The 22651-nt window shown below is 45.0% G+C and overlaps 1 protein-coding gene across 1 annotated transcript in view; it reads left to right on the plus strand.

Moving 5' to 3' along the window:
* The window catches only part of EML6 (EMAP like 6), a 79975-nt gene that overhangs the window by 50590 nt on the left and 6734 nt on the right, over window positions 1-22651 (plus strand). The window contains exons 18-35 of the mRNA XM_039384536.1: window positions 636-736; window positions 2226-2428; window positions 3211-3322; window positions 3493-3620; window positions 4931-5072; window positions 6206-6358; window positions 6608-6739; window positions 7571-7659; window positions 8298-8474; window positions 8573-8774; window positions 8969-9095; window positions 15884-15898; window positions 17126-17134; window positions 18139-18217; window positions 18995-19124; window positions 20554-20652; window positions 21797-21817; window positions 22161-22334. Of these exons, the coding sequence (XP_039240470.1) occupies window positions 636-736; window positions 2226-2428; window positions 3211-3322; window positions 3493-3620; window positions 4931-5072; window positions 6206-6358; window positions 6608-6739; window positions 7571-7659; window positions 8298-8474; window positions 8573-8774; window positions 8969-9095; window positions 15884-15898; window positions 17126-17134; window positions 18139-18217; window positions 18995-19124; window positions 20554-20652; window positions 21797-21817; window positions 22161-22334 (2093 nt within the window). The remainder of the gene's footprint in view (window positions 1-635; window positions 737-2225; window positions 2429-3210; window positions 3323-3492; window positions 3621-4930; window positions 5073-6205; window positions 6359-6607; window positions 6740-7570; window positions 7660-8297; window positions 8475-8572; window positions 8775-8968; window positions 9096-15883; window positions 15899-17125; window positions 17135-18138; window positions 18218-18994; window positions 19125-20553; window positions 20653-21796; window positions 21818-22160; window positions 22335-22651) is intronic.

The following is a 22651-nucleotide window of genomic DNA, read 5'->3' on the forward strand; positions in this document are numbered from 1 at the left end:
TTCTCAGCACAAAATGCTGTGTGTACCCAATGGAGCTACTGTTATTGCTAAGCTGTTAGTTGGGAAATATGCAGAGACTTCACAAAGAGCAGGAAAAATCAATTTATAAATATATACCTCAAAAAACATAACTTCTGTTACCAGAGAACCAAACCTGAAGGTGTCTGTGCTGCTGAATGAACTGTTTCCTAAATTATAATTTCATAATCTGTTATTTTATTTTTCATCTTGAAGGACAGTAGATTAAACACTCCCTCATTTTCTTGTCAGAGTATTTTTTCATATTTATTAGTTGAGTTCTCATCCATTTAAATATTTATGTTGACCTTTAAGCCTTCTCCTAATTGCCTTGCTCTTTGTTTCCTGCTTCTTCATTATGACTTTAATGAACTGGAATTCAGTGTGAGACAATTTTTGTTCCCCACGTTTCTGGACTCTAATTCCCCTGTGGTTTATGCTCAAATTCATCCTGCCACCCCTGCGGGGCAAAATTCCAGGGCTAAACCCTTGCAGATTACAAATATGGCTCTCTGCCTTTTGTTAGGTGGGGAAATGATTTACATTAATGATTTAATTAGTTGGAAATGTTAAGTCGTCCCTTGCCATGTTTTTTCTTATTTTTATCTTTATTGCAGGGGCCATAAAGATAAAATCTTTGTAGTGAAGTGTAATCCACATCATGTTGACAAACTAGTCACAGTTGGGATGAAGCACATCAAATTTTGGCAGCAAACAGGTATTTTATATATTGGGTATTTTATATATAATTTATATAAGAATGTGTATATTTTTTAATACAGGAACACCATGTTCTCGGTTTAAGAATTTGTTTTGTTTGTGAAGCAATTTTCCAGTTACCAAAATATTGAAGGGGTGAAAAGGATTTCCAGGTAGTTGTGTTCAGTCACACTATTAAGGAATTCTCCTGAGCAAAGCATCCTTGGCTCCCAGAGAACATGCAGCCCTGGAATTCACTTAGGCACATGACGGCCCTCCTTGGGAAAATTTGGCAGAATTTCTGTGTTATCCATGAGGCTAAAAATCATGATATGGTATCACAAGAATCAAGATATCAAGGTAATTTATTTGTTGTACAACACAAGAGTTTCCTAAATAATGTAAAATGAAAATGTATTTTCCAGTATTTAAAACCAGGGTGAGATTCTACAAACCATTAAGGGAAATATTCAGGCTGTTCTGTCAGACCAAGAAAAGCCACAGGGTTGGGTTCTGATTGAGGGTATTTTTAATTCAGGGCTGGATTTTTCATTCTTCATTAAAAGTTCTTCACACTTTTAATTGTGCACACATGGCACGAGTACTCAGTATAAAGATCTCGGGGAGCATCTTCTGTGTGTCAAACTCAGCACAAGGGCAGCTAAAAATAGAACTCCAGGCAGCTCAAAATGAGATGGTTATAAGAACTTCCTACACTTGTACCACACTTCAAGCATTCAAGTGGCTCAGGTGCTGTGTGATTAAAAATTAAAACATTTAAAGTGCAGGTTATTTTTGAGGTAATTAGGTGGACTTGCACTGCTGTTTGCCAGATCCCATGGCAGGAATGTGCACCGAGCAGTGTCTCACTCCAAGAGCAGTGTGCCTGCAGTCAGACTGTGTGTTTTGAATGGAGATCTCTCGGTGCAGTGGGGGCTCAGTCCGGTGTGAGCTGTGAAAGGCACAGGACTCGACACCAGGCCACCCCTGCAGAGAGGATTTTGTAATTCTGTGTGTGGTTTTGTCCATAAGCATTAATTCTTGGGCTTATGGCCACTTCTGCTTTCTGAACCAAGATAGAGCTGTGGCAATTTGGTTCCCTGACAACCAGCAGAGTAACAAATCCTGCCATTTGCTCTGCAGAACTACTGCCAAATTGTCGGGTTGCCAGGGGACAACTAAAGCAAACCTCTAGAGAGGTTTCTCTACAGAGAAGCAACTTGGGAAAAGCTGCTCTGGGCAAAAAATATTCTGCCAGCCATTGTATTAGTTCTTTTTGCATCATTCCTCCCCAAATTTATCACTTACTTGGAAAGACAATCTGAAGAGTGGAGTCCGTGCTGCTCCAGAGCTGTCATTACTGGGCTGACTCTCTTTGATTGTGCTTTCGCCGTGGGATTTCAGGATTCCCATTATCTGCTGTGCCTCAGGCAGCCGCAGGAGATGACGGGGGAAAATATTTGTGCTTTACCAACCCAAGTAGAAAAGGCCTTTTGTGTGTGCTGCAGGTGGAGGCTTCACATCCAAGCGAGGCACGTTCGGCAGCGCCGGGAAGCTGGAGACGATGATGAGCGTCTCCTACGGGAGGATGGAGGAGCTGGTGTTCTCTGGGGCTGCCACTGGAGACATCTACATCTGGAAGGAGACCCTACTGCTGAGGACAGTGAAAGCCCACGATGGGCCCGTGTTTGCCATGCACGCACTGGATAAGGTGTGTGTTAGATCCCATCTTTAAAAGAAACTGTGGCAAAATGTGTTACTGGCATCACACAAATGAGTTCAGGACCAAGTTTTGCCATTGGCACTTTGCAGATGTTGCTAAGGGAAAATATCCTTTCTGAGATTATAATTTCAACTGTAGAAGTACAGCATGAGGAAAATGTTAGCTATTAACATTTTTATACAGCCAGGTCAATTAAAATCCCTGTGACTCAATCTTTTCTGGCCCTAATTGATTGTTCCCAGCTTTTCCATCAATTTTTTTGTTTGATCTTAGCACTGAACATCCTCTTCACTTACTTTTTTGTTGGTTAGTTATTTATGCTGTTTTACATTCACTTGGCACAGACAACCTACCAAGGGAATTAATCAAAGAATTGGTCCCTAATGCATTATTAGAGCTTGGGCTGAAGCATCTGTTAAGTCCATTGAATTGGGAATAACTTGAGAAGCTATTATTCCAGCTACTGCTTCTTCTAAGGATAAACCCCATATTTTCCCATAGTTTATTTCCACGTGCAGACAAACATCAAGGTCCAGCATTACTGCTTGCAACAGTATGTACTCTGTGTGCTTTTAAATCTTTATAACCTAGAAAAGCAGCTCTAAATCTTACCCCCCTGTATTTTTTCCCTCCTAGGTACAGACTCCAGTATTTTTAGTTTCACACATGAATAAAACGCAGGGGAGACTTTCCTCTGCCTTTGGACATGTTTCTAATCTTGCCACAGGAGTGCTGACACTGGTGTGTGTTCTCCCTCTGTGATTGCACAGGGCTTTGTGACTGGTGGAAAAGATGGAATCGTGGCCCTTTGGGATGACATGTTTGAGAGGTGTCTGAAGACGTATGCTATCAAAAGAGCAGCACTGTCTGCCAGCTCTAAAGGTATGGCTTGTTCAGGGTGTTCTGATGAGGGTTCCAGCAGTTCCACCAGGCACGTGCACCTCACCTTTCATGGTGTTGAACAGGTGTAATTATATAAAAACTGTAGGTGATGTGAGGCTCTCTTTGATTTCCCAATAAACACGTGACATGAATATCTTTGCATTGTTCAGGTTTGCTCTTAGAAGACAACCCCTCAATCCGAGCCATCAGCCTGGGCCATGGGCACATCCTGGTGGGAACCAAAAATGGAGAGATCCTGGAGATTGATAAAAGTGGGCCCATGACTCTGCTTGTCCAGGTACTGGGGGGTTCTCCCAGATCAGACCATTTCCTGTGGAAATACAGCACATGATGAGATTTTCCCAGTCATTTTCTGCCTGTTTTCATTAACCCTCTTGGCCACCATTCCTTTCCTTGCTCAGGCAGAAGTTGATGCTTTCTTATGTAAATGACTTTGAGATTCACTGTGGATTATGGAATTCTGAAAAAAACAACAGTCCCTTGAGTTCAAAGGCCGATGAGACTCTCTATGAATTTTTTAGACACTTAAGTTTAGGATCCAACATAAAAATGAGAAATGAAGGGTAGAACTAACACAATTTATTTTATTTTGACAGTGTGATTCCATTTATTTCCTTTGACAGTATATTATGAAGGATCCTGTGAAAAATGGTAGAGTGATGACAGCTTTCTACAGTGACACACAGTTGTCATTGCAGGTGTTGCAAAGCATAGAGGGACTTTTTATTTTGGAAAAAAATAGTATTTTTCACAGTTTGGTTAAAAAATTTTCATGTATATGTCCACTGATGTATTTGGTGCTGCTTTGGTTCAGTGTCTTTCATAACCCCACTGTCTGTATGTAGAAAATTGTATGTAGAAAATCGTATAGAGCATTTCCTGAGTTGTAATTTATTGAGCTTTTACCTGTTGTTTTCTATAACTGACTAACATTGTTTTTTTACAAAATCACTGTTTCTTTGGTATATTTTTAGTTAGTTCTGGTCACATGAAGTAATCCTTCAAATTTGCCTTGCCTGTGTCCTTACAAACAGAAATGTGTGAAGCTGTATTTTATAAATGATCGAGCTCATTCACTAATCCAGACTGAGAGCAGTAAGAAATGATTTAACCTTGACACAGTGCCAGAAGCTGTATGCAAGCTGAAGGAAATCTGGGAAAAAGGGAGAGTGATTAACAAGTTGGAAAACTGAGAATGTGGGGAAAGATTCGAAGAACTAAGTATGTCTGTTTGGGGCAAACAAGCTCTCCAGGGTGTTAATAATGACATAAACCCTGAAGACAGATTAGCCCATGTTAGGATTTCAGGGTCCTGTTTGGGACATAACAATTTCATGGTCATTTCAAGTGTGGAAAAGAGAATATTGGTAGAATAGGAATTACAGCCAAGACTGTGGCAGAGTATTTTATATAGTTGTCAGAGAAACAGAGCAGATGTTCAGGGCTTTTTGAATGTGGAAAGCCTTGGAGAGGAGATGATGAAAACCTCATTGCCTGGGACTTGTCAGATGAGGCAGGGCAGGTATTAGAGCACATTACACGACCCCAAATGCGTTCCTTTGTCTTGCATGGAATGATTTCCTTCAGGGCCACATGGAAGGAGAAGTGTGGGGCCTGGCAGCTCACCCCCTGCTGCCCGTGTGTGCCACCGTGAGCGACGACAAGACCCTGCGCATCTGGGAGCTCTCGGCCCAGCACCGCATGCTGGCCGTCAGGAAGCTCAAAAAAGGTACCTGTCCCCGGCCATGCCCTGGCACAGAGCCTGGCACAGCTTCCTCCCTGCTCCCAGGGCACAGCACAGCCATTAATTGGGCAGGGAAAGGGCGCGGTCGTTAAGGAATTGGAAGCGCAGGGAATAAATTGTCTTTGGCATGTGTCGAGTCGGTGAAAAGGGTAGGAAGGAGAAGGGCTGTAATCTATTGTAATGAATAGTAGTAAAATAAATGAACTTTAATCTTTCCTCCTCCAGCTTCAAGGGGAATGAGTTGACCTCAGAATCCTTTCCTTCCCAGGAATACCCAAAGCCAGCATGTTTGTTGCTGACACCTGAAAAGATTCCTTATAAAGACAAATGTACAATGTCCTGCGTGTTGGGCACAGTCAGCCTTCAGTGGCAGTATGAGCTTTACATCTGACAACAACAACTTTGAAAATTAGCAGCTTTCCTGCCCTTTCCTCTGTATAAAATGAGATGAGCTATGTTGAAATGCTGCTTTCTCTTATTTTGTTTCCTCACTGATATCCTTCAGGAAATTTTGTATTGTTCATTTTCGGTGACAGATGCGGAGCACAGGAACTCTCACTGGCTGAGGGAAAACAGAGTCAGATGGTTTGGGGGATGAGGATAGTTGTAGGAGAGAGTATGGTCAGAAATAATGCTGGGGTGAAAAATGACTGGAGGAAGTGTAGTGCATCTGTTTTAAATGTGCTCTGCTGAAAGGAACCATTATTGAGTCACATAATAAAGAAGTTTTCGGTGTGGTATCCCTGAAAGACGTGTAGTTACGCTGCTCTGAATGAGTTTGAATTTTCCATCTGGATTTCCTTTCTGTGTGTGTTTTGGGGGGTTATGTTGTTTTAGTTCTATCACTGGTGTGTTTAGAGCGTAGCTGGGAGGTGGTATTTGCACATAAACTATTCCAAGAAGGATCCAGTCAGCACTGCCATCTCGAGAACCCCCTGTCCAGAGGGCACATTCCCATGTAACAGAGCATTAATCATAGCCCTCTCTCTAATGTGTTTGCTTTAATAAACAACAAATCTATCTTAAAACTACCTACTTGCTGTAAAAGCCTTTCAGTTTTAGTTCATTCCCTCAAGGCCAGGTGTGTGAAGCTGAGCAGGCTGCGTTTCCCTTGGCAGGGGGCCGGTGCTGTGCCTTCTCTCCCGACGGGAAGGCCCTGGCCGTGGGGCTCAACGACGGCAGCTTCCTGGTGGTGAACGCGGACACCGTGGAGGACATGGTCTCCTTCCACCACAGGAAGGAGATGATCTCGGATATAAAGTTTTCACGAGGTACGAGGGGAGTGTTTATCCTGGAGTTTGTTCTTCTCTAGACAAACCTGAATGTTCCAAAGGGAGACTGGCTTTCTGTGTGCTCCAGGCATTAAGTACTTCACAGTTCCACGTGGTTGTGTGCAGCCTGCTGTAATGGGCACACCCCTGTCTGCTGGATCTGGGGGCACTGCAGCAGTGTAAATGCATAACAATATTCATTAGGAGATTTAATAAGATTTTAATAACCTCTGTGTCTCCTCTTCACAGAATCAGGAAAGTACCTGGCTGTGGCCTCCCATGATAACTTTGTAGATATCTACAACGTGCTGACCAGCAAAAGAGTTGGCATTTGCAAAGGTGCCTCCAGCTACATCACCCACATCGACTGGGACTCCAGAGGTAACGTGTTTGGCCACAGGTACTGCTGGAAACACCTGTAAAATGGGAAATCAGGGGACTGTTCCCCTCCCAGTGCCTGAGATCAGCTGTCACCACTAATGCACGTGCCTTCTGCCCACAGAGCACCATGTGGGGCCAGGGCAGTTCCAGTCGGTGGTGTCCAGTTCCCTCTCCTTGCTGAGCACTGCCTGGCAATCACTGGGATGAAGGGAGAGCCTGATTGTCACAGCTAATTAAGTCCAGCAGGGTCATTAATGAGCTCATGCTGATAGGCCTTCCCAGAGCTAATGAGATTCCGTGCAGGACCACCTGTGTCTGGGCCCTGCTCCCCCTGTGGTGTGAGATCCCTGACAGCACCACCCCGGCTGGTGTGGGCATGGAAAACTCCCCATCCAGGGGCAGTTTGGTGTCAGTCACTGTGCCACTGGGGCACTGAAAAGAGACAGGAGCTGACAGTGCTTTCACTTTTGGCAAAGCTGTCTTGTAACATTTTAATGAAAATTAACAGCCCACACATTTATTTTTTCCTGCTGTTGGTGTGATGATGGAACACAAGCAGAGTGTTTCCTATCAGCAGACACTGCTTTGCTGCACAACGGTAACTTTTTAAGGACATTGGGTGGTATTTAAAATATTACTTATTCAGTGAACCAGGAGTAAAGGATCCTTAGGAGGCTGATTTTCAGCATCTCTTTTACTTCTGCTATGGATAATTCCCTGGAGGACAATTTTTTAACTTACACCCAGAAATCTTTTCACTCAATCAAAAGGAAGTACATAATAGTCATAATAATTAATAAGAATCATAATAATCTCTCATTTTATATTCAGGAAAGTTATTGCAAGTCAATTCTGGTGCCAAAGAACAACTATTTTTTGAAGCACCGAGGGGGAAAAGACACATTATAAGAATTGCTGAGGTACAAATTACATTTACTGGATTTTTTTTTTCTATGACAGTTAATTTTAAGAATTGTCTTCCAATGGTGCTGTTTGTCCTTTTATGATACCATATTTGCAGTGGTTAGCATTAGAATTATTTACTCATTCCACAGTGTCTTTCCTAGCTTTTGTAAATGGTAGAACATGCAGGTTTCTGTTTGTATCTCTGAATTTATTGTTGTTTATTTATTAGCAGCCATTTGCCATAATCCCCTTTCCTGAAGTCGCCTGTTTTGCATGTAATGAGTTGCACACAGGCTATAAACCATCTTCAAACAGCCCGAGCTGGCTTTTCCTGATGTTGATTATTTGTGACAAGTAATTCTGCTACAAAATTGCCAGTGTTTAACACCTCGGAAAACCTCTAGGGAGATTTGTATCCGTGTTGTGCTCTGCCTTGGGAAAGTGGGAATGTTTAAAACCTTAAACCTGTCCATGATGAAGATACACAGTATCTGTTTAAATACAAATATGTGTAAATAAAATGCACAGTGGACAGTTTCTTAAAAGCTAAAAAAAATTAAGGTAATATCAAGCATGGGAAAATATCCCCATGAAACTGGTGTGTATCTGGTCCATATTCAAATGGCTTCTCTGGGGGCAACTCTGCCCGCAGATCGAGAAGATCGAGTGGGACACGTGGACGTGTGTTCTGGGTCCCACCTGTGAGGGGATCTGGCCCATGCACAGCGATGTCACCGTGGTCAATGCAGCCAGTCTGACCAAGGACAGGACCCTCCTGGCCACAGGAGACGACTTTGGGTTCGTGAAGCTCTTTTCATACCCAGTGAAGGTGAGAAGCGACTTTATTTCCGTGATTAGAAAGGCAATGAGGGAAGACACTGTTCCCAGGCTGTGACCCTGCTGACTGGGGCACTCTCTGTGCTGCAGGGCCCACATGCCAAGTTCAAGAAGTACGTGGGGCACAGTGCCCAGGTGACCAACGTGCAGTGGCTGCACAATGACTCCGTGCTGCTCACCGTGGGGGGGGCCGACACCGCCCTCATGATCTGGACCAGGGAGTTCCTGGGCATCCAGGAGAGCAAGCTGGTGGACAGCGAGGAGTCAGACACAGATGCAGAAGAAGATGGAGGTAAAAAGGATTTAATTTAGTCTTCATTCCACGGGGATTTAACTTGAAGTGGGCAAGAAGCTTTGCTGTGCTAAATTTGAGTGTGAGGAGAGCTTGGTAGGACTCCCTTCCTTTGGTTGGTACAGATCATGCTCTCTACTCTCCCCCTGTGAAACAAGGGTAGTTTGTTTTATTGTCTGTTTTATTTCTCCAAGGTTATGACAGTGATGTTGCAAGAGAAAAAGCCATTGACTACACCACGAAGATCTATGCAGTGAGCATCCGGGAGATGGAAGGCACAAAGCCCCACCAGCAACTCAAGGAAGTCTCAGCAGAAGAGAGGTATGTCCCAAAAACTGAGTGTGAAAATGGCAAAGAAAATGTTGCACCCCTTTTTTTAATCCCAAAGTGTTAACAGTAACGTGCTGCAGGAGGATTAGTGATTTTTTCCTTACAATGTTGAACTGTGACATTTTCTTTTCCCCTTCTCTTAAGAATGTCTCCTTCCATTTTCTCTTTTCCTCATATAGAGGATTTGTTCCTCCATTTTCCTATGAAAAGGCATAATGTATCCTCTAGTAAATATGAATATTTGAAGTTTGAGTTAAAAAAGGAAAAAAAAGTATTTTATTTTGAGTGAATATTGCTGAATTGTTACACGCGAAATAATGATTGCCAGTGGTGCAATGGCCAGATGTTTTACATTAGAAACCCTGGTACCTTCCAGCTTCTTTATTCTCCTTTGATGATGCAAAAGCAACTGTAAAACTGAGTTTAATTGACCAGTTTAGCTGGGCTTAAAATTGTTTTATACTCGTGAATTACCAACAATATGAGCATCAGTCTCTGCTGCAGCTTTTCAGCGCTGTTTTCAGTCCAGGAGTGCAAATCACCCTTCAGGTCCCTGCAAAGCTTCACTTCCCTGGCTCCTGGCCGTGGGTGTGCTGTGGGATGGCAGAGAGTCCCTCCTGTCTGCATCCTCAGCCCCACTCAGGGAGAGTGGGCTGGGTTTTATCCAGCACTACAAAAGCCCACCGGAGCTGGAAGCTCCTCCAGTGCTCCCACACCTCCCCTCTGGTGGGAACTGGGCCTGATGAAATGGGGAGACTCCTCCTCGGCACTGGGGTTGCCTCTGCCTTCCACAATAGTCTTTTCATGACTGTACATGAAAATAGCATCTCATATTGTATCCCAAGGTCTGGACTGAAGAGAGTAAAAAACAAGGGTTTAACATTCTCTGTATCTTTTTTCTTCTTACTGTGTCCATGTAATCAAGTTCTTGTACTTGATTTAAAAAACAGGTTAAAAATAGACCCTTGTGACTTGTCCCTTCCATCTTTTCTGCTCAAGAGCCACAGCTATTGTACACCTTTTTATATGTCCTTTTTCAATTACAGCATCTTCAGAATGATCACACCTTTGGTGTTTGGAATTCGCTGTTTTGATACATTTGTCAGCAGATCCCATAATTTCCCTATGTTGCTTCTTAGGCAAAGATAAATTGACTTCTCTTTCTTCATGGCATTGATATAAATAGCAAGAATTTACAGTGAAATAATCAGAAGCAGCAATTTTATGGTGAAATGTCGGCAAAACTGTGGTTTCTGAGGGTGCTGTGCTGGGACAGGGCCTTTAGCTGGGAGGGGTGCTGGGTTTGGGGTGCAGTAAGGTGACATTAATGTGTTGGCTCCTGCAGTTGTTGTCCCAGTGCACAGTTCATGCAGGATCTTGGCACTCCCAGCCCTGAGTGCTTCAGGGTAAGCTGACTCCCCTCATAAGACCTATGAATTATGAGGGAAACTTTGTAGCTGTGCCAGATTCCATCTTTTCGGAGAACACAAAAAGATGTAGCAGCTACAAAAAGGTTTGTCTGACCACGACAGACTTCCTGACATCACTGGGCTGGCTTTTCCTTGCGCTCCCAAAGATCCAAAGCGACAGTCGATCACGTGGGTGGAATGCAGTCTCCGAGTCCTCAACTGGCACCGTCCAGGGAAACCTGAGTCCCAAATCAGCAGGTCTTGAGGACGTGGAGTCTGGAAATCCCTGTGCACAGGGCTCAGTGAAATATCCAAGCCACTCCCCAGAGCTTTAGATTTTCTGCCAAAGGCAGACTCTCCCAGTCCCTTCAGATCTGGAGAAGGGACCCAAGGGGATGTGTTCCATTCTTTGTCAGGAAGGTATGTGGAAAAACCTGGTAGGCTTTGGAGGAGGAAGATGTTCTGGAGGAAATAGTCCCGATCCTTCCTCTGTATAATTGTGCCATATGTCTGTCTGAAGAGCCCAGTGATTGTGCACTGATGGGATCTGTGCACTGTGAATACTCTGACACTGGTAACTTAGGGTTTGGAAAACTCTGGGACAAGCTGGAAGGGCACTTAGGGTTGAAACAGGGAGTTAATCAGAAGACCTGAAAACCTGCTGGTCCACTGCAACATGCAGTGAGGGTCTCAGGAGTGTCCCCCTCACTGTATTTCCATTGTGGGTCTGAGAAAGGAAAAACTGAATTATTCAGAGGTGTGGTGGGAAGAAACTCAGAAAAGGGAACAAAAGAAAGAAGAGATAAAAGCAAGCTTCTGTCTCAAGCAAGAGGCAGGAATAGCTGGGGCTGCCACCCTGAGCTGCTCCTTGGGGGCAAGGGCTTGGAGCTCATTATGTTTGTTTCTTTTAATAGTAATATTTAGCAGGTGAACTGTTGCTGAAGAAGTTATTTGCCTGCTTATGTAATACAAACACGCTTCAAAGGCGGTATGTGGCACCTGGGAGACAGTTCCATCTGCTTAACCTTTCTGCTTGCTAGGATAAGCTTGCAGGACTCTGTGCTTCTCTAATATTGAGAGGGGTGGATCTGAAAAACTCAAGGTACAATATCTCTCAAGAAATTACAACTCATTGTACAATTCAGGAAGAGTTTGATCTCAGGAGAAACTTAGACATGACAAACTTGGGGACAACTAATAAGGCTTTCCCTTGGAAAAGAAAATGAAAACCCTTCATGAAATTTATTTTTGCTGTCCTAATTTGAACATCATGAAAATAACCATGATTCTGCAAAATATCTTGGAGGAACGTAGAAGGTACCTGATAGGTGTTATGAAATCATGGTCTGGCATTTTGGGTATTTTCTGTCTCCATCAGCAGTTCTAGCTTTAGGATGGAACAACAGCAGGAGAGATGAGGCTGAGGAACAGTTCTGACATGTCTGGTGGTTGTATGAGCGCGTTTGGTTAAGATCATTAATCGATTCTTGTTTCTCTCTCCTCTCCCCAACCTTCTTTTTTCTTCTTCTCCCTTTCCACGTGCCCCTCTCCTCCCCCACCCCTGTCCTGCCCCTCTGTGCTGTGCCCGTGGTGCAGGCGGGGGGTGCCCAGCAGAGGGGCCGCCGGAGCCGCCCGGCAGGGTGGGCGCTCCCACAGCGGGGCTCCCACACCCCGGGAGCCCTTGGGCACTGCTGGCACTGGCCCAGACAACCCAGGACAATTGTAAGCTATGCCTGTGTCACGTAGGAGTTGTGCTGTATTTCGGAAGAGGGACCATTTTAACCAGCCAAGAGTTTATCTGATGAGAAGTAACGCGAGCTCGCGTGCAAACTGTGTCTCTGTCACTAACACAGAAGGCAAAGACCCGTTTGCATTTGGCCTTTTACTAACCCCTAACATGTGCCCTGCATTCACAGCTTCCATTGAGTTTGGTTTGCATGACCCTACATAAACTCTTGTGACATACCTGGGGATGGAAACCCCTCTAAAGCAGGTGGAATGTGTAGAAAACAAAAAGCAGCAGTAGCATGTTGGTCTGGTTTTCTGTTTTCTGAACATCCTGGCTTGTCTCACTCTCCATGAGTTACCTGGGAGCCTGTTCTCCATCGTGCTGTTTGCAGCATGTGTAATCATATGTTCTCATAAAGGTAAAAAAAAGGTGCAAAAGTTGCATTTTCCCTCTTTGAATCTTATTCTTTTGATTATTGATTTCTTTAAAACAACAGGAGATGAATTATATAAGCTTTCCAAATAGCCCCCACAAATCTTTGTAAACTGGATTATTAGACATATGGTTACAAAATTGGTTCCTGCACTTCTGCACACACGTCTGTGGGTGCAGTGTAAAAGCTTTGAATTGAATCTGTGTTGTATTTATGTGTAGGTGGGAACTATTCGAAATGTATCTAGAAAAACACATCTTTGGGGTGGAGAAAATAACTCTGGGCTTATTTCAGCCGAAACCTACTGTTTGAGAATGAGGAGCATCCTTCGGAATATTCACTTTTACTTTCTCAGCAGAATTACGTCAAGTTAATGCAACCTAAATGTATTTGACAGCCTGCTGGTTTCATCCCAGTTGTCCCCAAGGCTTGAACACATTGTGACTGGTATTTGTCAGTCCCTGCCAAGCAGTGAACTCAGAGTCAACCTCCCTTCTCCCACAGCTCAGCACAAAGCTGGCCCAAAGGTCTTTTTGGTTTGTGTGACACCTGGGGGGTGTGGGACTGACACGTGTTACCAGCATTTCTCTCTCTGCACTGAGGTTGATGTCCAGCTTTTCTGAGGGTTATTGTGTGGTCCAGGACTGGCAGTAAAAGCCTGTTTCTGGTGTTGTGTTATGCAGAGGGAGGATGGGCCTATAAAACTGCCAGATACTATTGGTTGAATGTTTGTACTTACACAATAAGCACGGTTTCACAACATGTCAGAGTTTATGTAAGGAATAGCAAAATAAATGGAAAAGACTCTGTTCCTCTCACATGTGATCAAAAACCCTGAGAGAAGCCTCAGGAAAGAGAGACACCTTCCAGATTCTGCTAAAGCTGGACTGAGTCTGATGCACCTGGAGACAGCTCTCCTGAAGTCGTGTTATTTGGGATATTCAGAACTTTTTAGCTCAAAGGCAGAAATTCAGGTTGTACCTAAAGCATCTGACAGTGTGTTCTGGGAAGCTGGTTTGGGCAAGCGAGGCTGAGGGAATTCCCAGAGAGCCGTATGTGGCCAGCTGTGAGGAACGGCAGGTCTGGGGTGTGAGGGACAGCGGGTTTGGGGTGAGGGATGGCAGGTTTGGGGTGTGAGGGACGGCGGGTTTGGGGGTGTGAGGGACAGCGGGTTTGGGGTGAGGGATGGCAGGTTTGGGGTGTGAGGGACGGCGGGTTTGGGGGTGTGAGGGACAGCGGGTTTGGGGTGAGGGATGGCAGGTTTGGAGTGAGGGATGGCAGGTTTGGGGTGTGAGGGACGGCAGGTTTGGGGTGAAGGATGGCAGGTTTGGTGTGAGGGACGGCGGGTTTGGGGTGAGGGACAGCAGGTTTGGAGTGTGAGGGACGGCAGGTTTGGGGTGTGAGGGACGGCAGGTTTGGGGTGTGAGGGACGGCAGGTTTGGGGTGAGGGACGGCGGGTTTGGGGTGAGGGACGGCGGGTTTGGGGTGTGAGGGATGGCAGGTCCTGGTGCAGCAGGGCCAGCCTGGGTTTGGGTGCAGCAGCTGTTTAAGGAACATCTTCATGAGGTGTTCAGAACAATGAACTTGTTAAAAAGTAACAGCCCTCAGATCCCATTCCGAAGTGATTTCCCTCCTCATTAGTCACTTATTTCTCACCTGGACCCTGAGCTGGAATGATGTGGGAATGCAATGACTGCTGCCCTGGCAGGGCAGGCTGGCCCCACTGTACGTTCTGCAGCACTTTTGGATTATTTTTTACTATTTTTTTTAAAGAGTGCATCAGCATACATGTGAAATTATAAATATTATAACCATGCTAAGGCTTTTCCGGTGCTATAGTTTTGAAAAATAATTTAGATTACTGTTGATGTTTCCCTCTAGTTCTGTTTCAGCTTTGCTTTGATCCACTGTATTTGGGAGCAGGGTATTTTCACGTTAAATCCTATTTTTGTTTGCTAAGTTAGCTAAAAAGTGGTAAGAAGAAGTAACAGCAGGAAAAGTTCAATGTAAAACTCTTGTGTGTATTGGGATGGGAAAATCCAAGGGTTTAGAATTCACAAAATCTTTAAATACCTTCTTACAGCTCTAGGAGTTCTGCAGCAGTCTGGGAGCACTGGGGAGTCCCCTCCCGTGAAGGGCACTTTTAAAAGCTGCCTTTGCATTTTTTCTGAAATGAACAGTATATTTTTTTAGATCCTGGATTTTCATTCTGTTGTCCCACCAAACCTCCATCTGACCTCTCTTTGAGCCTGTCTTTCTCTTCTCAGGAGCAGTCCTGCCCATCTTTGTGTAGCATCCAAGTGTGTTCCCTCTGCAGTTCCCAGCCATGTGAATCCCCGTGTTAGTCTCCTTTTGGACTCTGCAGCTTTTCCCTGCCCATTCCTGCTGGCTCAGCCCATCACCCAAGAGTCAGGACACTTATCCATCTGTTCCTGCTCCACATCCCCTTGTTGGTCCCTTTTGTGTGACACTTTCTGAAGTTCCAATTCTGCTTCCATTGGCCTCAGAGCAGAATATTGGTGGGTTTGCCAATGTATTCCTGCTGCCGACGGCGTCTGCGCTCAGGCAGCAATTACATCCTGTGCTCTGGGAACAGGAGTTGGTTATATCCCCCTCCCACAGAATTTATCCTAACACTTTTTGATCTGCTTTTTCTCTCTTTTGTTTTCCATCTAAACTAATCTAACCCCCCCCCCCCCCCCTTAGCTTGGCCCTGTTCTCTAAGATCATGCCTCATTCCTCCCTCAGGGTGCCTCACTCTTCCAATCCCCATTCCCTGTCCCTCCGGCCCCGCTCTCTGTGTGTCTGTGTGTTATCCTCTGTCCTGGTGCTGCCTGTTCACCCCAGCCCTGCTCAGGCTGCTCTCCCTCCCAGGCCATTCCTGCTGGTGTCCTTGCCTCGCTGAGGGCACCTCTTCACATTCCTGCATGAAGGTGGTGGGAGAGTTTGTCAGCTGGAGGTTGGAGTTCTCTCACTGACGCAGCCACGTGTGCTCATGTAAGAATATCCTCGAAACTGTCATGAGTAACAGGGACTTTATCTGCTGTGTTCACAGTACCTAAAGGACTGAAAGCCCTCTAATGTCTGACTGTGTCTTATCTTTCCTGGAACTCATCCATCCCATAACGTAATTAAGCACGTTTATTTTAAATTGCTGGAAAGAAACCGTTAATGCTTGTGTTATGTTTTAACTTGCTTTCCTTTGGAGGCAGGGAATTGTCAAGTAAGTACTAACACGGAGCCCAGGAAAAGCCCAGCTCGCTGGGAATGTGCCTTGCAGGCTGCACAGGTCCAAAAGGGCAAAGGGATGTCATTTGCTGCAGTGCAAATTTCTTGTCTTGACAGTGTCATCTTCTGTCTCAAATCAAATTAGGTGTAGTTATGGGCTTGTTAAAAATGAAATTACTCTTAAAATGTTCAAAATGTGCTGCTTTCCGTTCGTTGTATTGAGATGGTGACAAGGCAGTGACTGCACACGTGTGTATATATACATGTCTATGTATATATGAATGCACACAACATCTGTGTTCGTGTGGACGTGAATAGATATCTCTCTGAGTATTTGTGTGTGTGTGTCTCCAAATTAAACCTCATGCTTACAATCTGGTGACTATCAAGCATGTCACAGTGGTAGTGTTCTCTTGCTTTCATAAAAATTTTGGCTTGCTCTTGTCGTCAACTTTGATATTTGTAGGTGAAGAAACGTGAAAACGGTCTGTTCTGAAATGACACTAAAACAGAAAAAAGAGCAGGAAGCCTACGAGAAAATGATTCTTTTCCTAAGTGCTGGTTCAGAGGCCTCATAAACCTGGGCTGAAACGAATTAGTCCATTTGTTTTGTAAGAGAATTAAGTTTTGCAGTAGGTTCCTATGCCCTTCCCTGCCGGTGCTGGCACTGCTGCTCCGTGTTGTGTGAGGGGACTCCAGTGGCCCCTCTCAGAGAAAATAAAGGTACTTGTTCCCTGTGCACAAAGCAGGACAGGCTGTCCTGGCAGGGACTTGGCCAACCCACAATTATGGGCCAAACAGCAGCCTGAACTGGGATAGGGAACAAGCACTCATTGTGTGGGATCTTTACAGTGCTCAGGAGCCTGACAACTTCCTCCCAGCTTCCATCCCTGTCAGGTACCTGAAAACAAACAGCAGTGGAGTCCCGTTCTCCTCCAGTAGAAAGAGTGCAGGAAGCAGGGCTGTAGCTTCCTTTTCCCCTCCATCCCCCAGGATCTGTAGCTCAGCGTGCCCAGGGGTGCCAGGGTGCCATGGTTCCGGTCTGTACACTGGTGCACTCTTTAATTTCTGTTTTAGTTCTTGCTGGCATGCTTGGATAGCACGTGTTGTGCCACAGGGAATGACTGCTCGGCTCTGAAAGTGCTTGTGCATGAGTAACTGCTCAGAAATAACACCTAAACTCTATTAAGTTTCTTGCTTGGCTTTGTTTGCTGCTTACAAGGGGATCAAGGTAACTCTTTCACTCTTCTAATGTCACGAGATCACCCGCTAATGTAGCCGTTGGTCCTTAGTGAGTTTGCTTTGTTCTGTTCCTCCCGCGGTCAGTATTTTTGCTGTGTAGCAGTAACTGTTCCAGCTGTGGGGTTTGTCAGTGGTTGCCTGTAATCCCTCCCGTAAAAACCCAGCTCCAGAAAAAGCAGCTCCCTGTAAGCCAAAGGGATTTTATTCTTCTGCAGTTAATTTTACTGCTGGTTGCGGTCTAAGGACAAGAGCAAATTTCACAGCATATGGAATGTACAGCAAGGATGCACCGTTTGGAAATCCCAAACTGTGGGAATGCTTTCCAAATGCTCCCCTTAGCCTTGTGCCTCTTTTTTCTTGGCAGGATCAGTAGCAGCACCAGAGATTATCTGGCCTTAAAGACCATTTGCACACATCAGATTTTGTCTCAGCCTTTGTCTTTGTAGCTACTTTTAGCAACTGTAATTCTATAGAAATGCTTTGCTGGCCTTGGTCTCTTTAATTCACATGGATGAGTGACCTGTACATTTAAATGGAATCATTTTATCTTTAATAAAATCTTCTCAAAATCATATTAAAGTCATGTCAGGGTTTTGGGATGGGGTTTCTCAGAAGAAGCAGGGTTGGGCAGAGGTCAACTGTCAGCTGTAGAAAATCTTTTAGATCGTTTCTGAAAGCACCAATTTGCTATCATGTCACATTCAAGGTTTTTTCCATGGATTTGTGTCATTGTGTTTTGGGTTTTTTTAAGTGGTGTAGAGTGGTCTGTTGTGCCACTCACCCACAAAATCCACATCAATGTCATTTCTGTTCTTTCCATCAAAGAGTGTAGGATTTTAGTCAGTTTATTGTACAGCTCTAAAAAAGGCATGGAGCTAATGCAGGGACAACTGGCCATTTCCTGCTCACACACAGAACGTGTGCTGTGCTTTTGAAGGTTTTATTTCACGTTCAAACATATCGATTATCTCCTTTTTTCAATGTTCCTTTCAGGCCACCAGTGAGCAGAGCTGCTCCTCAGCCCGAAAAACTGCAGAAGAACAACGTCCACAAAAAAAAGAAACTGGTTGAGGTCTGGCTTCAAACTTGTTCAGTTGCTTGAGAAGTGACATGTGCTGGGTGAAACCCATCCCTGGTCTGTGGGCAGTTTGCAACACTTGGTCTGTGGCTGTCATTCACATCGTTCCAAGGGAGCTGGAGCTGTGTGTGGGACAATCATTAAATCCGTTTTCAGGGCTGGAATGCAGCTTCAACAACAATCCATTAACCATCCCTGTGTTTCTGCAGGAAATTTCCTTGGGAATTGCCTGTTGTAAGATGCAATTACACCTCTGATTAATGTTTGAAGTACAGAGTTACTGTAACCTGCTTTGGCTTCCTTTAAGGACTTTGGGGCCAGAATTTGGGCTGATGAAATTTGGTAGTTTATGAGAATGATTTTTGAAAACTCTGTGAATGTCTTTATTTCTTTAACATATCTGATACCCTATATGTCTATGTAATATATAGATATTAAACTGTGATGGGAAGAGTAATGAAATCAGTTCTGGAAGTTGTAAGTGTTTTGAATGGAAATGCACAGAAACAAAACATTTACATTATTAAAGAAATAATGGTATAAGGGCAGTCCCTTAGTTGACCAGTTAAAGTGTTGGAGACAGTCCATGAGAATGTCGTGCCTCCATAAATGAGCAGAACTGGGATAACTAACTATTGTTTAATTATTCCATTGCCTCTACGAGGTGTTTGTATCTTGTGTAATTTAGAATTGTGCTTACGTGATCCAAAGTCTGAAATCTCCGTGTTTCTTCATTCCTTTCACTGTTCCCTCCATGTTTTCCCTGACCAGGAGCTGGCTCTGGACCATGTTTTTGGCTACAGAGGGTTTGACTGTCGCAACAACCTGCACTACCTGAATGACGGGGCCGACATCATCTTCCACACGGCGGCAGCCGGCATCGTCCAGAACCTCTCCACTGGTAATGCCACACACACAGCACCTGGAGACCCAAAATGCTTCATGTGGGAAACGGTTCTCATTGAAAGTCTTAACTTTTTAATATTCCTGTGGCTGTGCCACGTTTTGCCTCCTGATAAATAATGCACAGCCTGTGGGTGGCTGGTGGATCAGACTGACAGTTTTTCCCGCTCAGCTCATCCTGTAGTGAAGACACAGGAATGGTTTTCTCTCCCAGGAGGAGATTGTGGGTTATGAAATGATCAGTACCCCCAAAAATATTAGGAGCTGTAACATGCTTTGTTTCATTTTGAGTTGTTATGGCAAAGTCACACCACAACAATTTTTTTTTTTGGTGCAGTCCAGCCTGGGCAAGTTGCTCTTTGGAAGGGGTAGAAATATTCCCTGTGTTTTGAGTAATGTAAAGGAGAAAAAACACCAAAAATGTATCTGACCCTAAGTTGTAGCACCAACATCTCCATATTTTTCACATCTCTCAAAAAAAAGAGAGGAGTTAAAGGAATTGTGACTTGATTTTATTCCCAAATGGTCCCAGTTCTGCTGCCAAGGAGGGGCACAGGGAGGAAACCTGTCACATCTGGTGGCCCTGGGGACTCCGGTCCTGGTGTGTCTCTGACCTGTGGCCCTGGGAACATGGATGGCCCTGGGAACATGGGTGGCCCTGGGAACATGGGTGACCCTGGGAACATGGGTGGCCCTGGGAACATGGGTGACCCTGGGAAGCATGGATGGCCCTGGGAACATGGGTGGCCCTGGGAACAGGGGTGGCCCTGGGAACATGGGTGACCCTGGGAACATGGATGGCCCTGGGAACATGGATGGCCCTGGGAACATGGGTGGCCCTGGGAACAGGGGTGGCCCTGGGAACATGGGTGACCCTGGGAACATGGATGGCCCTGGGAACATGGATGGCCCTGGGAACATGGGTGGCCCTGGGAACATGGGTGACCCTGGGAACATGGGTGACCCTGGGAACACGGGTGGCCCTGGGAGGCATGGGTGGCCCTGGGAACATGGGTGACCCTGGGAAGCATGGATGGCCCCATCTGTTCTTTTTGGACCTGTTCCCTTGGGAGGGTCTCGTCTCCACTTTGCTTCCTGCTGACTGCCTGGTTTTACTGGGATTTTACTGGGAGACCTGGACCTTTCACAGAGCAGTTTTGGTGTTTCTTGCAGTGGCTGGGGGCTGATTCCCTGGGTACAGCTAATTCCCCAAATACTGCCTTTATCTCTGTCTCTGTGTCTCTGTTTGGAATCTCTGTCTTTGTCTCTGTTTGGGAATGGGCCTGGGGATGAGAGGGGGGCAGCCCTGGACACCTTTACTGTCCTCCCCCGTCCCCTGCAGAGCATCAACCAGCTCCAACAGTCTCTGCTCCAGGGGCTCTGTGGTGGCTGCTGGGGGGAATAAAGCCATGTTTGGGTTTTCCCAGGCAGCCAGAGTTTCTACCTGGAGCACACCGACGACATCCTGTGCCTGACCGTGAACCAGCACCCCAAGTACAAGAACGTGGTGGCCACCAGCCAGATCGGTACGTGAGCCATGCACTGAGGGCCACCCACAAACCACGGGGGCACTGGTGGATTTGGGGCTTTTTCCAGTGGGACTGTTACCAGTGTTACTGTCCTTTGGAAGAGGTAGTCAAGCTTCAGGCTTTTCTTGTGGTTTCAATTCCGTTTCTGGTCGTGAGTCATTGGATTTTGGAGTTAATTGTAGGATAATCGAATTTCACAGGGCAGGATTTGATAAACTGCCTAAATCATCTCCTTAGTCTGAGTTACAGTCTGAGTTTCCTTCCTGTATCCGAGGCACTGTTTAGCAGTGAGGATACTCTAAGGACCATTTCCTGTGCAGAAAAGGAGAGAAACAGAGGGAAATCTCAGCAGAAGTCAGGGGCCAGTTGAGAAACCATATGGATTTAAGTGTTTATTACTCACATGGAGAGCCCTGTTAGATTCCCTGGGACCTTTGGCAGGAGTAAACATTGTATGGGGAATGTGGGATGACTTAGGAGATCTGCTGCCTTTCAGCTTCATGCTGTAATAATTAAGAAGAAGAACAGGGCCAGAACTCCTAACTCAGACCATTCTGGAAGGAGACTCAAGTCCAGAACTTTAGGACAGAAGTAGTTTAACAAGGGACAGGAAAATGGTATCAATGATCAGTGTGACAAACCATCTGCTGCCTGTACTGAGCACTGCCACTCAGTTTGAGTGTGGGGTGAACACCCAAACCTCCACGTGGTGCCAGGGCTGGTCAAAATGCTGGTTTCTGGAAAAAATGGCTGTTAAAGGGCCTTTTCTTAGGGCCCATGAGATCAGTGTTTCTGAGTTTGGTTGATATTTCCTTGTGTAACTACAGGTTCATTTCACTTTTAAATGGAGTAATTTTTCAAACCTGCATGTCTTTAGCCTTTCTTTTAAATGCCACTTTTAAAAGTCAAAAGTACTAAATATTGTTGCGATATTTGTGTATAAAACCCAATATACCCAAAAAAGTTCAACAATATTGCTGCTTATTTGTTTTGTTGATTTAATCCATATCCATTTTTCGAGTTTTTAATTTCTTTTTTCCTTCTGGTGCTGATGCTGGCACTTGAGCATGAGAAACACGACTTATTTCACCTATTGTTTTCCCTTGGTGCTTCCTCATTTGCCATTGCTCTCACAATGCAGGTGACATGACAGAATTCCCAGGTAAGGCTGACTCCTTTGTGAATTGTGGCAGAGTCGTGTACAAGTTTCATGTTGCCTCATTGTATCTGAGTCCCAGATACAAGTGAAACATCTACAATTTCCTTTGCATGAGGCTCTTCATAAATGTTATGTTGTTCTTTTAGAACTTGTCTGATTTCATGGACTGCAATGATTCCCCCTGTGTTTTGCAAGCTCTTATGATTTCTCTCTGTGTTCCAGTAGTGTTACTCTTCAAACAAAACCAAACCCCCAACTTCTGTCTGTTCAGGTTAAATGTTGAGTGCCTGGTTTGCACTGAGGCCTTCCAGCATTAATCCTCTTTAATCCACCTCTTTGCCCCCAGGTACAACTCCCACAATCCACATTTGGGATGCCATGAGCAAGCAAACCATTTCAATGCTGCGCTGCTTCCACACCAAAGGGGTCAACTACGTGAACTTCAGTGCCACTGGCAAACTGCTGGTGTCGGTGGGGGTGGACCCCGAGCACACCATCACCGTGTGGAGGTGGCAGGAAGGTAAAAACCACGGAGAAGTCACCTTCCCTCAGCCCAACAGAACCGTGCTCAGTGATTGTTCACTTTGCCTTTCAAACCTTGGGACTAGATCTGTCTTCTTACTCTGAGTGTCACAGTTAAGGGAGGTGACAAAGGGCTAGAAAATATGGATAAGATGATAAATTTTATACATCTGTTATAAGCAGAGGTTAAGGAAAGAACATTGCTCAGTACAAAATTACATGAAATTAAGGAAAGCAATTTCTTTTCCTTCTTAAAATCCTTGAAATTCTGTGCTGTAGGTAGGCCTTTGGGAAGTCATTTCCAGGAAAGAATTA

Source organism: Pipra filicauda, unplaced genomic scaffold (assembly GCF_003945595.2).
Source record: "Pipra filicauda isolate LSUMZ 115617 unplaced genomic scaffold, ASM394559v2 scaffold35_size7292922_pilon, whole genome shotgun sequence".
Lineage (NCBI taxonomy): Eukaryota > Metazoa > Chordata > Aves > Passeriformes > Pipridae > Pipra > Pipra filicauda.